At 45.3% G+C, this 14007-nt stretch overlaps 1 protein-coding gene across 4 annotated transcripts in view; it reads right to left on the reverse strand.

Annotated features, from left to right (window-relative positions):
• Nucleotides 1-14007, reverse strand: part of NAPB (NSF attachment protein beta) — a 45430-nt gene that overhangs the window by 22566 nt on the left and 8857 nt on the right. For 3 of the 4 annotated variants that reach the window (XM_074317730.1, XM_019718670.2, XM_019718671.2), the window contains exons 2-3: nucleotides 5854-5933; nucleotides 340-456 (exon numbers count right to left, since the gene is read on the reverse strand). In XM_074317730.1, the coding sequence (XP_074173831.1) occupies nucleotides 340-456; nucleotides 5854-5933 (197 nt within the window). Of the gene's footprint in view, nucleotides 1-339; nucleotides 457-5853; nucleotides 5934-11356; nucleotides 11468-14007 lie in introns of those variants that run through there. The other variant, XM_074317731.1, reaches the window with a different exon arrangement.

Here is a 14007-nt window from a genome sequence, read left to right on the forward strand (position 1 = left end):
TATACATTTTTTTGGCACCCTCTGTATACATATTCGTAAAATTAGGATATAAGAAGTCTTAGGTAAAATTAAAGCTAATTTCCAAAAAATTCTCCAAAACGCAATATAAATGGAGTTTAAGAAAATACTCTTGACTAATTAAACAGCCAGGATAAACGTAACATATTTTCTCCTCATTAAAGCTCCAAATGATTAAAGAAAAATTCCTAATTATCAAAATATCTATTATTCTAAAGTACAAAAATTTATTTTTACCAGGACTCAAAAGGTCCAGTAGTGTAACCTGTGAAAAATGTCACCAACATCAGTCCTGCTGTCCCAGACAGAGACGTGTCTTACCTTGAGGGTCTGCCTTTTTGTAAGCATTCCCAGCATCCACAAAGCTGGTAGCAGAATCGTGTTTGCTCTGAAGCTGCATATGGAGCTTGGCTGCCTGACAAAACGCATTTCCTGCAGCTGAGGAAGATAAATTACCACAATTAACCACAGAGGAACAAGTATCCCCACAGAACAGCCTAAGCCCTTAGTGCTGGACTTACACCTAGAAAGTTCCATTCCACTGAAAAGAAGCATTCCAGTCAGAAGCGCATGTAAATATGATCAAGTGAATCTTATGTGTATATAAAAATAACCAGAATCAAGTCAAACAGCAAAAAAAGGTTCTCTCAGCCACAGGTGACCTCCCAAGTGGCCTCTGGGCAATAAGCCTCCATTCAAAAGCAACAGCCTAGTCCCAGGTCATTAAATTCCATTCCCCAGTGTATGCTAAACATTGATTGGCTGATTCAAGCTACTAATGTTGAAAGAAAGGTAAACATGATGAAGCAGAAGAAGAGTTAATAAAAGTGAGCCCAAAGGGGGCCTGCCCAGGCCTGCATCCCCTCCCCAGGAACCGCCCAGGCTCATCCCCTAGAGATAAATTAAGCTGTCCAAATACCCTTAGGAAGAAGAGATAAGACCCTAACCAGATTGATCAAGTTTGAACGGCTGGCCTGCATAAACTGCTGAAACCTGCCTGTTGTTTGAACTCCAGCCTCATTATAACACAATTAAAATAAAATGAATATTATGGCTTGGCTCCCCCTATGGATTTTTCTGTATGCATTCTGGGTGAGAACATGCAGAGAAAGAAACTAGTTACATAACAAACATATGTCAATCAAATGACCTCAGTTTATATGTCAACGTCCTATATAAGAAAAAGCCAACCTGAAGTTAGGGGCAGTTGTCTACCCAAGACTCTGCTCCCAGCTTCTCTACCACAGCCTTTCTTCTTGAATAAACCTCTAACTTCCATTCCTTTTGAGTCTTGCGAATTCTTTTACATTCTGCAAACAACCAGGGGTATCCAAAGACAAAACATTTGGTTTTGTCAAACCCAGGAGTTCAACTCTACCTCCTCCTCTCCACAAGTTCGACTCTATTTCCTCCCCTCTCCCTCAGGAGCCTCTCACTGAAGAGTGTTAGACCCTCCCACTCCTCTAGTTCGCTGTCTCCTTTACTTTCACTTTTCACAAGGCACCTCCAGTGGTCTAGCCAGGGTGTCAGTCAGTAAGTGGATACACCTGGGGACACCTGTGGGGCACTGGGAATTCCATGGGCTAGGTCCGTGACCCCCGACTTTAGTAGTGCTGGGGACACTCTCACAGCTAACAGTAAGTCTCACACTCTCTGAAGTACACCGTAAGAAGTGCACTATTCTGTAACTCCAGAGTTAGAGACTCTGGCGGAGAATCAGGGGGACACCCCTCAATCTCCTGGCCCAGCTATCACAAACCACTACCCTGGCAGCCACAGGAGGTGCCCCTTTATTCCTCAAGCTGTGAACTTGTCAAACCAGCAAGTGCACCGGAGCTCCCTTGTCTCTGCCACTGGAGCCTCTTAGGCTAATCACTGGCGCCAGCTCTGGCTCATACGCTGTCTGGGGTGTCCAAAGACAAAAGAGAACACTGAGGTCAAGGATATTTATTTGCTCAGCTTTCTATCTTACACTGTCCATGGACTTAGCTGTGATTGTTGAAAAAAATTGCTAATGAAGGCTTTGTGGACAAAATAAGTTTCTCAGAGAGTGAAAATCAGGCCTACAATTTCAAAATTCAAAATTTTTTTTTAAGTTTATGACAAAATCTGACTGAAATTTGTATGAGGTTTAATCTGTCTATATCCCACTAACTCGTACACTTCTCTACGGAATCACAGGATGCTGCCGAGGTCTCCACTGGGACACAGCAACATGAAAGGTTTATGCAGTGAATTTTTTCAGAAAACGTTTTGGATCAAGGACCATGGATTCTGGAATGGCAAAAAAAGAATCTCTAGCAGAGGAGTCACACAAACAAGGAACAATGCTTGAAGGCAAGAAGGGGCTGGAACTAGGCCAATGACAAGCCCATGCTGCCTGCAGGAGGAGGAATGAAAGGCAGTGGAAATCAAGACTGAAGATGCCATCAGGCCAGCTCAGGGAAGGCTTTAAATGTTAACATGGAGAATCCGGACAAGGATGAATCTACTTCATCATGAGGTTTACAGTGAAAGAGAAAGCACCATGGCAGTGCCTCAAAACAATAAGCACCATAGACGGGAATACAAAGACCTCTGGAGACACAGCTCAGTAAGGTCTGGAATAGGGAAGTCAGTGCTGACAGGAATGGAGGGGAAAGAATTTGTTTCACTAAAAAAAGCACAATTAAGAATATCATAAAACTTTTTGGTATTAAAAAAATTTGTTTCACTAAAAAAAGAATTTGTTTCACTAGAAAAACACAATTAAGAATATCATAAAACTTTTTGGTATTAAAATTTTTTTTCCAAAAACATTCAGAACGGTACAGAAAATCGTGTCAGACACCTAAGTACTCACTACTGGTATTAGATATTTACTTTAAATTTCTTTTTAAGAGATAAAACATTCAATTCCATTAAAGTTTTGCCTGCTGTTCCTAGTCATGACCCCTCTTCTTGAGGTAACTACATAACTCCCACTCAAGTTTCTGGACTTTCATTTGAGGGAAAAGAGGCAGTACAAACTCCCAAGCCAGCCTGCCCAGGTTCAATTCTTGCTCTATGCAAGATAAAAAGAGGGTCCTGGCAAGTTTTAAAATTTTTAACCATCGACATGGAACAGAGAACCCCTGCTCACCAGGCTTCAACCCTTTTGTTGGTGAGTCATGAGGTTGGGGGTCCCAGAGGAGGGGCCAAAGCTGCTGCAAGGGTAGGTGCACAGGCACCTGGAGTACTTGGGGCAGCAGCTAACTTCTAAGTGGCACTTCAGGAATGTACCAGCTAAATGGCAGCTTTGATGGGCTCTGCATTAGAAGAGTGTAATAATAACTTGGATCTCCCAAGTTGAAGTGCTCAGAACAGCCTGGCTCCAGTTACACATGTGTTGGCCATTATCATTATTATAGGCAAATCTACCATACCACCAAAGCAGTAGTTTGGGATGTCTAAACGTCATCATTTTCTTTACAACCTACATTTGTCCTCTTCTACCAGTAATTTCATTTTTGATAGCTAACCTACATTGACTGTCCCAGAACCAGTCATGGTACATCCTTTCCTCACTGAGTGCAAAACCGTAACATCCAGGCTTTCTCAGGCTACCTCCATTTCCCCAGATAATATTAAGTGCTTTTATTTTGCAATTTCATGCTCCCAAATTCCAAAACTAGCTGCTGGCTGACTTTTTCGCTCTGAGCACTTATTCCAATCACTGCTAATAAATGCTAGCTCGATTTCTTCAAACTTAAAAGTGTTTTTAAAGGAGCATATATTAAACTAGTCACACAACTTCACTAGCTAAATTTCCTTACCTGTAAAATTGGTCTAGTACCTGCCAGGATGATCTCTCAAAAGCTGAGCATCAAATAAATTAATTTAATCTTTATAAAAGAACTTTTAAAACTATAAAGTGATGCAGTGATGTTATGATCACCACCATTGCAACATAGAAATAATCTCACAGAATGTAATATTTATTCATATACTACACGAATGTCCTGACCATCTACTGTGTTACAAGCACCAGTCTGGGCCCTGCAGATATAGCAGCGATCAAACAGAGAAAAATCCTGGCCTTCTATGGTTTACATTCTAGTAAAGGGATAGCACGTAATAGAAACACATAAACAATGTAAGTTAGTAAACATATTTCACTTATTTTTGCTGGATGGTAACAAGGGCATTTGAGAAAAGGGAAGGGGATTTCCAGGAAAAAGAAGATTGCTATCTTTAAAAGGGGTGCTCACTAAGAAGACAACATTTGAAGGACCCAAAGGGAAGAGAATCAGCCACACTCTATTTTGGGGAAGAGATCGCCAGAAAGGCTCTGAGCAGGGAGCCAGGCAAATGAGGGGAGTGGGTAGGAGATGAGGTCAGGGACAGGAAGAGAACAGGGTCAAAGATTAGGTAGGTCCTCAAAGATCACTGTTAAGGACTTTAGCTCTTATTTGAAATGACATAAGCTGACTTATGTTTTAACAGGATTACTTTGGAGGTTCATTAAAACAGAGTAGGAAAAATGCAGAAGCTAGAACAGGCAAGAAATGACTGGGGTGGTGGGCTATATGCACAGCCTCATTAGTTATATTGATATTAATGGCCTTTCTGAAATGGAATTTCCTTAAGGTTAGAACATCTGGTCACCAGATAAAATAAATTTAAGTTGTCTTTTAAGATAAGATCACTTTCCATCTATGATTATAGGACATGAGCAAAACAAAAGATGTGAATGCTGAGGTAATACTCTTTTCTCCTCCATTTTTTTTTGTAGTATATTATAATTTAGACACAAGTACATTTTGAAAACATAACATATCCTTTTCACCTAAAACTAAACCTATAAAAAAATTTTAGAGCCAGAAAGGACCTTTCAGATTCATCTAGTTCAATAGCATTTCCATCATTGAAATTATTTTAAAGAGCTGGTCTTAAACAAGCAAATAGGTAAATCAACACCTTAATTATACACCTTAAACTTATACAATGTTTTGTGTCAATTATATCTCAATAAAGCTGGGGCGGGGGGAGCAAAAGCAAATGAGCAAACAGCCTTGTAGAGGGCAAGGAACCTGTTGTAGGTCACGCAGTAGGTGAGAGCCAGGGCCAGAGACCATGTCCCTGCTCTGGTTGAAGGCCATCTCCATTTGAAATACTCTACCACTGAGCCATGATAAGCGCTTTTTCTAGAGGAGGGGATGAATTTGTTTCTCAAATCAGTATTAGAAAGAGACATCCCCTCTCGGACCAATGAAAATAATAATTCTGTTGATCTTGTTATGTGTAATTTCACTGGGTAGAAGCATTACTTTAAAAAATGACAATGTTGGGTTTATACAAATAACATCCCCACTGTCACATTTCTTAATGGAACCACAATCAGTTATTACAGAGCTGTTCTCAGAGTAAAGAATGGTGAGAAGTTCTCAACCAATTTTAGGTAACGAAAAGCAGGCATTTCTATTTATCCTACTTGTTTTCATTGAGTTTTACAACTTTCATTCTTTATGGCAATGGAGTTATTTGAGCACATTAGTAAGAAGCAAAAATTACTCTTCTTAATTGCAAGTAATTTTAACTCTTTTTAATAACTTTGTGCCTATTATATAAAGTGGTTTATAGAAACTAAAACAGACCTGTTCCTTATGTTTAAAGTTTGTGTCAGGATTTCAAATTTGTTCACTAAATCAAGGTCCCTTAATCCCAGTGCACAGTGGCCACACCACTTATTCAGCGCTGACACCTGTCTCTGGGCCAAGAGTCTTATTCTCTATGGGGACAGTAGACAGTCATTTCCTCCTTCAAAATGATTTTAAAGTTATCTGCTGGAAAAGCAAATAAAAACTGTGTACATACCACTCCAATTTTTAGCCATCTTGAACATATTTGCAGCTCTGTTATACATTTCACAAGCCTCTTCTATTCTTGTGTTTCCTCTAAGAAAAATGTAAAAATGATATTAAGTTTTACTATAACAACCATCCATGTCCCTAATAATCCCTCCCTCAAATAATAAATATTTAATGAGCATGTATTATGTGCCAGACAAGCAGTATAGAATCTTAACAGCTGTTCAAAGAGGACACTCTTATTCCTGTTTTCAATGCGAGGAAACTAAGGCATACAACAATAAAGTAATTAACTCAAGGTCACACAGCAAGGATGCCACAAAACTGAGATTCAAATACAGATCTGGTTAACCCCAGAGGCTTCACCCTTAACCAGAGTCCTTTCTATGCATGAAAACTAAAGTTTATATCAGTCTGAGAAATTAGAAGTACATTTTTTTTTTTTTAAAGTTTATTGGAGTGACAATTATTAGTAAAGTTACATAGATTTCAGGTGTACAATTCTGTAATACATCACCTATATGACTCTGGGTGGTGAACACACAACGTGATATATAGGAGAAGTACATTTTTCAAAGATTAAAATTGGAAGGATCTGTATTATCTGTCAGCTCTGGCAAGGAACAATCCCTTCCCCAGAGTGGAAGGAGCCTTATATGGTCCAGCTGCTCACCCAGTGTAGAAATACATTTTACAACATCCTGAAAAGAGAGAACTCCACTGCTGCTTCCAGAACATACAGTTCTGGAAAGTTCTTTACCTGATTCCATTGATGGGACAGCTTTAGCTACTCATGTTGCGGAAAAACAGTGAGGACTGAGAGACAAAAACGGCACCCAGAGGGCAAGGAGAACTCAGCTTTATTACACTAGCGGGCCCAGTGGGATATTTCCCAAAGAACTGAGCACTGACAGGGGTCAGGGGCTTTACTTTTATATGCTTAGGCCTCCAGGTTGGGGGGTGGGGGCGGAATCTGGCCGGGGTGCTAGGGAGATCCATCCCTAGCAGCTGTGATCCCTCAACTTTGTTTTGACAGGGAGGCCTCTAACTATGGTGCCTGCAGGAGTCATCTCTGATAAGGTATGGGAAGAGGAGGGGGCAGAGCTCTTAGGGGGAGCTTGCCGGAGACAGCTCCAATAAGGGGGAGATTGAGCTCTTAGGGGGGCCTGCAGGAAAAACCGTCCCAACATATTCCCCCTGTTGATGATCGGAAGGGGAACCCCGAAAGATCATCATCTAAACAGAGAGCGACAGCCCCGCAGGGCAAGGGCGTGGGCAGTGGTTAGACGGGACACGGCACCTTCTATGACGCGGACAAGGGCAGCAAAGATGTATGGGCCGATGGCAGTAAGGAGGAAAATGGAGAGTAAGGGGGAGTCAGGAAGTCCAGGACTGAAAGCTAAACCCCCAGGAGGCAAGCTCCTCGCAGCAGTTCTATACGCGATCCCCGGAGCTCATGGACCCTGGTGGTGGGGATCCTAGGCTGGCCTATGTAGCAGCAACGTTCTTCTTGGAGGAAGAGACAGGTCCCGCACTTTTCGGCCGTGAGCAGATCCAGGGCTCCCTGTAAAGATGCCAGCACCTATGAGGAAAGGGGTGAAAGCCTCCCAACGGGTGCGAAGGGAAGGAAAGACCCGAGACTGGAATTCAGCGTCAGCAAAACGGGGCAGAAGGAGAATGAAAATGAGGACGTAGCCACCTCTACCATGATGCACTCCAACACCTGTATGGGTAGTTTCCGTTACAGAAGAGAGTGCAGAAGGGCAAAGGTGCAGAAAAGCTCTGGCCGCGGGTGCCGGGAGCCTGGGCAAGGCCAGGGGGCTGGTAACAGGCTAAGTTCGAGGCAGGAGCCAGGGGGGCACCGACCGTGTCGGAGACGATGGAGGCTCTGAGCCGTGGGGTAGGGTCCTGGGCATCCGGGAGTTTGGGCCTGCGGAGGGAAGAGATTGCAGGGGAACTGGGAGGTCTGAGGCTCTTGTTCCGGACCCCCGGAAGCAGGGACAATTTGAGGAGACCTAAGGGGGAAAAGGCAAAGGAGGCCTAAGAGCCAGAGGGCCTCAGGCAGGCGAATACGAGTAGAGGAGAAACCCATAGCAGAAATCCGGACAGGAGGAGACCCCGCTGGGTGGGGGTCCAATCAGGCGGTCTTCTCAAGCGTGGTCTTGAGAAGGGCTCGTCGGGCACTGGACCAGAAGTCCAGGCAGGCTGGTCCGACCCTGCTCGCTTGACTCAGGAGTGGTGAATCCACAGCGTGTTTCTGGAGACCTTAAGTGCAGTGAGGGTGACAAGGATTACTGCTCATGGGCCTGTTCATTTGGGTGGAGGGGCTCACGTCTCTAATCTTGACTTAGACCCTGTCACCTAGAAGGTGGGGATGGACGGTGGTCCCTAATGCATCAGGAGTTCTCTCCAGTAGATGTAAGTGCAGGCTCGCAAGGATCCTTCCCAGGGCGACAAGCCGACCTGGGAGTTACCCACTACTCTGAGGCTACCTGGAATGGATGACACCAACTGGGGAGGCCGGCCAGAGAGAATTTTAGAGGGGAAAAACCATCCTTTTTAGGACTACACCGGGAGCGGAGGGCACCTAAGGGGAATAGAGTCATCCATCCCAGGGAGGTTTTTTTTTTGTTTTTTGGTTTTTTTTTGGCATAGCTTAGACAATGTTTCTTTGAGGGCACGGTTCATGCATTTTACTTTCCCTGAACTCTGAGGCTGGTAGGCCATGCAAAGCTTCCAGGAGACACTGAGGCCAGAGTCTGTAGTACATCTGAGATAAGACTGGTCCATTGTCCTGTGAATGGTGAGGGGTTATGAATGATTATAGCTGGAGTCCTTGAAATTCTAGCTCTTGTTGCCTAAGGCCGTATGTTGTATAAGCAGCTTCGAAGTTTGGGTGGAAAACTGCTGTCAGTGCAGCTGCAGTCAGTGACTCTGGGAACAAGATTACCCCTGGATTGTCTCATCAGACAGCAGAACTGTGGCTGGTGCATCCAGCACTGATATCGGCACTTTGATTTTCCCTAGTGTCTTCCTCTTGTTCCTTTTCAAACTCAGCAAAATTACAGGTCAACTTTTCTTTTCCTTCCTGCTGATGGAAGTAGGTGAGCCTCCCTTTTACAGGTGGGTTCTCCATCTGGTAGTAAAGTAACATTAGAGTCAATGCAATCTTTGTTTGGGAGCTTGAGGAGAAGTCATACGTGCATCGCACTTTTATAAGAAATGAGAAGGAAATAATAAGCAATAAATCTGTAGCTGCTGTTTAGACAAACCAAGTAACAAAGAAGCGTGTCCCAATACTGTCAGACAGAAGCCAATCAGCACAGGGGCACCAAGCTCGTTAAAAGACAGGAGATTCACAAAATCAGCCTTTTCCCAAGCAGCTCTCAGTAAATTTCTCAGGTGTGCATTCAGAGACACTGAGTACGTCGTTTGCCTGCTTCTCAGTTTTGTGGCAGTAGTTTCTTTTGGTACTATATACGATAGCCTTTAAATAGTCCTCATCTAAAAAACCCAGAGACCTTTTACATATCGCTTATTATGCTGCACCCAGAACATCAAAACTGTCGCGGAGTTTGTAAGCAGAAAATGCCTCATACAAAAATTAAAAGTTAACTTGTATGCAAAGTTTAAATGTGGTCTTTAAATTCCCCTTCGCGGGAGTGAAAAGGCGACCATTTCCCTGGCTTGGAATTGAACCTCGGTCGCCTGCTTGGCAAGCAAAAATTCTACCGCTGCACCACTGGGGGGGGGGGGGGCACCAATTGCAGCACCCTCAAACAAAGGGAAATCCAGAGGTAGGAAGCTGGGCGGGGCCTTCCTTTGACGGTCCTTGTTCTTTCTTTTTCTCTCGCATTACTCAAGCAAAATTGGTTTTACTGTAGTTTGGGGGCTGGGCAAGGCCCAGGCTGGGGTCGCAGACCGCGGGGGCAGCGGGGGTGGCCGCCAGGGTGTTCCCAGGTTCCCAAGCCGAGCTGGGAGGGCTCCGCCAGAGGCTGCAGTCAGGCCACGGTTTTGTTTAGGTTCGACAAGGGAGCGCAAGCGGGGCGTGGCGGGGGGAGGGAAGCCCCCAGGCTTTTTCAGTGGCAACCGAGCAGGGAGCAGGGACCCAAGAGCTGCCGCTCAAAGCTTCAGGACCGGGGAGAGGGGGCGGGGGTGCCGGGTGCTGACCGCCGTTGGCATTTGGCCCTCTCCCTGGAGAGGCTGATGCGTGGAAGCTCGAAAGGGGCTGTCTTTCCTTCTCCCCTGGGCCCCCCGCTACGAGCTGCGTCCTCTCTCCGCAAGGCTCCCTGGGTCCAGGGCCAGAGGGTGTAGCACCACCCGGTGCCCGGGTCCACTCTTGCTGAAATTGCTGCTTCCCAGGACTGGGGTAGTGAGGGGGAGCCCAGACAGGAGCCTCTCTCCTCCATTATCTCGCTGTTCTGCTGGAGGCAGCTGGGTTTGCAAGCCCGGAGGGAGCCACCATGGCTGTTGCTTCCAGGACACACGAGAGCAGAGAAAAGCCGCACGCAGGCTCTGATGGCTTTTATGTTGGCTGCAGGGCGCTCACGCAGCGCCTAGGCCTGGGTCGCTTCTCCTCCCACTTGCACTCGCCTGAAATGTGGGGTTGTGATTGTTACTCTATGTTCCAGAAGTGCGTCTCGGTGCTCCCTCTGGCGCTGCAACTTGCACTGTCTCCAAACGCAGAGGATCAAGGCTCCCCGAAATGTTTTTCTGGCACTCAGACGTCTGTCCTCAAACATTCAGTGGAGTTTTCTTGTGTCCTCTTGGTGAAGGGGGTTTGTCGGAGGGGTGTTAGGAGTTTCTTTTGGAGTCTGGGTTACGAGAATCCTGCACTGTCCCTTTTTACTAGAGCAGAACTGTACCCCAAAGTGGAAGGATCCTGGCAATTTCCAACCAGGAGTTAATGTATGGAAACTGACCGGGTGACCAGGATTGCCGGTCACTACAATATAAACACACCGGATGACGGCCAGGTCTAGGGTTCCCTCTGACTGCCAGCCTACATTAAAAGTGGGCTATTCTAATTCACAGAGGGTTCTTAATTTTTCCTGGGGTCATGCAGTCTCCATAATTTCCGCAAAAATCCTTTCTAAAATTCTTTAACATACAGTCTAAGACTGCAGGCTTACTTTGCTTCCCTCCCATAGCGTAGACGGGAGGAGGGGGAGTTACTCAGGTACTGCCCTGCTGGCATCCCTCGCGGGAACTTAGGAGCGTTTTTGGCTACAGTGTATTGTGAATAACTTCACAGACCAGGCCATTCCATGGAGTGAATAACCGTTATGCCAAATGACGCTCTTTGAGAATCAGGGAGAAGCATATCCAGGTTGCCATAGCCAAAACAATGGAATCAAACAATCAGACACACGATCACTCACACACCAGATTGACACCCTTCCATGGGTGTCCCTGACTGGGTAGGTTATAAGAACCTACAAGGAGGTGATCAGGCTCCTCTACTGTCACATGGGACAGGACTGGCTCCGGACAATGGCCTCGAGGCTTACCTGGTCCAACGGGTGGATCCGGCTGGTTGTCCTCAGTCCCTCTCTGCAGGTCCAGCTGGGGAGGCGCAGGCCGCGGCTGCCCGAAGAAGCCCGGTCCGGGGTCCGCCAAAATCGGCGGGGCGCGCCTACACCCTTCTCGGGCCTCCCGTTGCCCCACGGCCCGCCTCTCACCCCACACTGGTGGTGCAAAGGGCCATCACGGTTGGATTTCCCGGTCAGGGAACCAAAATGTTGCAGGAAAACGGTGAGGACGGAGACACTAACCGCACCCAGAGGGCAAGGAGAACTCAGCTTTATTAAACTAGCGGGCCCAGTGGGATATTTCCCAAAGAACTGAGCACTGACTGGGGTCAAGGGCTTTATTTTATATGCTTAGGCCTCCAGGTTGGGGGGGCGGAATCTGGCCAGGGTGCCAGGGAAATTTGTCCCTAGCAGCTGTGATCCCTCAACTTTGTTTTGACAGGGAGGCCTCTAACTATGGTGCCTGCAGGAGTCATCTCTGATAAGGTATGGGAGGAGGAGGGGGCAGAGCTCTTAGGGGGAGCTTGCCGGAAACAGCTCCAATAAGGGGGAGATTGAGCTCTTGGGGGGGGGGGCTGCAGATAAAACCGTCTCAACACTCAGAAATGTCTTTTTACATAAAAGCCAAAATAATCCTCTATAACTTCCACCAGTTTTCAAATTCAACCTTGTTTTCACTAAGCGAAGGCCCCATTATTAAAGGTGTCTCTCTATCTTGTCTATGTACATTATAAACACAGAGGAAACCACGACACAGCTGACTCTAACTGTATAGTACACATCATGAGTGAGAATGAAGTATGAGCATAAGGACTACGACACAGGAGAGGGCAAAGCTGATGAGTGGGCATGATCTGAACGTGAGTGAGGGCGTACACATGTGCCAGGAACTCAGACACAGGAGAGGTCAAGGCTGATGAGTGGGCATGATCTGAACACGAGTGAGGGCATACACATGTGCCAGGAACTCAGACAGGCCTCAAATGCCAGCTTGGAGGCATGCAGCTCGGTGTCAATAGTCCCAGAGTAGTGGGGCTGGTAGGCCCAGGTGTGGCTTACAATTTACACATCGAGATCAGTGTGTGCCAGAAAACACTAAGGAAAGAAAGTTCCTGCCCACAGAAGATCAGAATGCTGAGGGGAAAAAATTAAACTTTCACGTCTGGAAAAAAATCTGAGAGTGTCCACCCTCACCCCTCATTTTCCACTGAGGAATCTTTGGTCAGTCCCACCAGATGCCAGTGTAGCGGAGCTGTGTCTTGCGACCAGCATGAAAGTCTCCTTCTCTTTACTATCCCATCCTACTTATTCCCATTTAGATGTCTGTGGGCAAAATCAGCTCAGAAAGATTATAGCCCATTATTTCAAAGAGCTCAGATGACATCTACATGCAGACAAGTCATTTATCTTCTAAAAACCAATTAATCCTTGAATAATCTAAAGTCTTGGTTTTTCCTTGTGAAAATAAAGAAAACCTCATTTAAAATGGACTTGGTAAGCCCTGAGGAACATCTCACCCACCTACCATTTGTTACAGCCTGAATAAACAGCAGGAAAAAGGAAGAATTATTTTGATAAGGGAGGACATTAATCACATGGGAATTGAGTTTTCTGCTTTTAAGAAAAAGGTGGAAGATCCCTCCCTGCCCCAGGAACACACTAACCATGGCTTGCAGCCAATGAGAAACCACCAAAACCTCAAACTCTTGTTCCTCTCTTGTGAATTTTTGTTCAAAACAACCCTCCCCAATTTCCTTCTAAAACCTAATAAAAGCAAGCTCCTCTCCTTTTGTTCTCCAGATTGGCCTATGGTTGCCATAGCTTGCTTGTCCCGAATTGAAATTCTCTATTCCCAAATTAACCAATTTTGCTGGTAAAATATCTGGTTGTTTTATTTTTAAGATCAATATTATCACCCAACTTAAAGAACATTTTGGAGCACTGTGAAACACTGGCCACTATAGAACACGCTATTTTAAAACAGTGGGTGGGAAGATGGAGACATTAAAGTAGAATCCTCGGAGACTGATGGCACACACATCATGAAATGCACCGAAAAGAAAAGGTGACAACTGAGGTAGCAATAAAACTGCTTCTAAAATCACAAAATACTAGATTTGAAATACTACTAAAAGACAATGACAATGCTGTGATGATGTGAAAGCAAAACTAAAACAAAATTCAGCTCTACCTTCAGAAATACCCTGAAGGGATATCACACTATGTCAAAGGACTGAAAACAGGATCGTTTTTAGTGGTGCCCAGGACCCCTCTGAGAAAAACCCCACCAACTAGGACAGTTCCTTCACATTATTTATGAGCAACATCACTTTAGCCACTGGACCGATTCTCTGGGGAAAGTGACCAGCACAGGGCCTGGCACACAGGCCTCAATAATAATGTTGATTCCTCTGTGTCTTGATGAAAGAAACTATCTACATGACTTTTTTAAAAAAAGCTTCTCCATGTACCCCTCAAAACAACAAGCAAATATAGAAAGCCTCCAGAAAAGGAGTGAAAAATTCAAACTCTGCTTAAAATATCTCTACCATTAAAAGAAACACTGTTTCTCTATTCACAACACTTCTGTTACCAAATGTGTGGTGGGTTTTCCACACCAAACAGTTCTC

The sequence above is a fragment of the Rhinolophus sinicus genome, linkage group LG13 (genome assembly GCF_036562045.2).
Source record: "Rhinolophus sinicus isolate RSC01 linkage group LG13, ASM3656204v1, whole genome shotgun sequence".
NCBI lineage: Eukaryota > Metazoa > Chordata > Mammalia > Chiroptera > Rhinolophidae > Rhinolophus > Rhinolophus sinicus.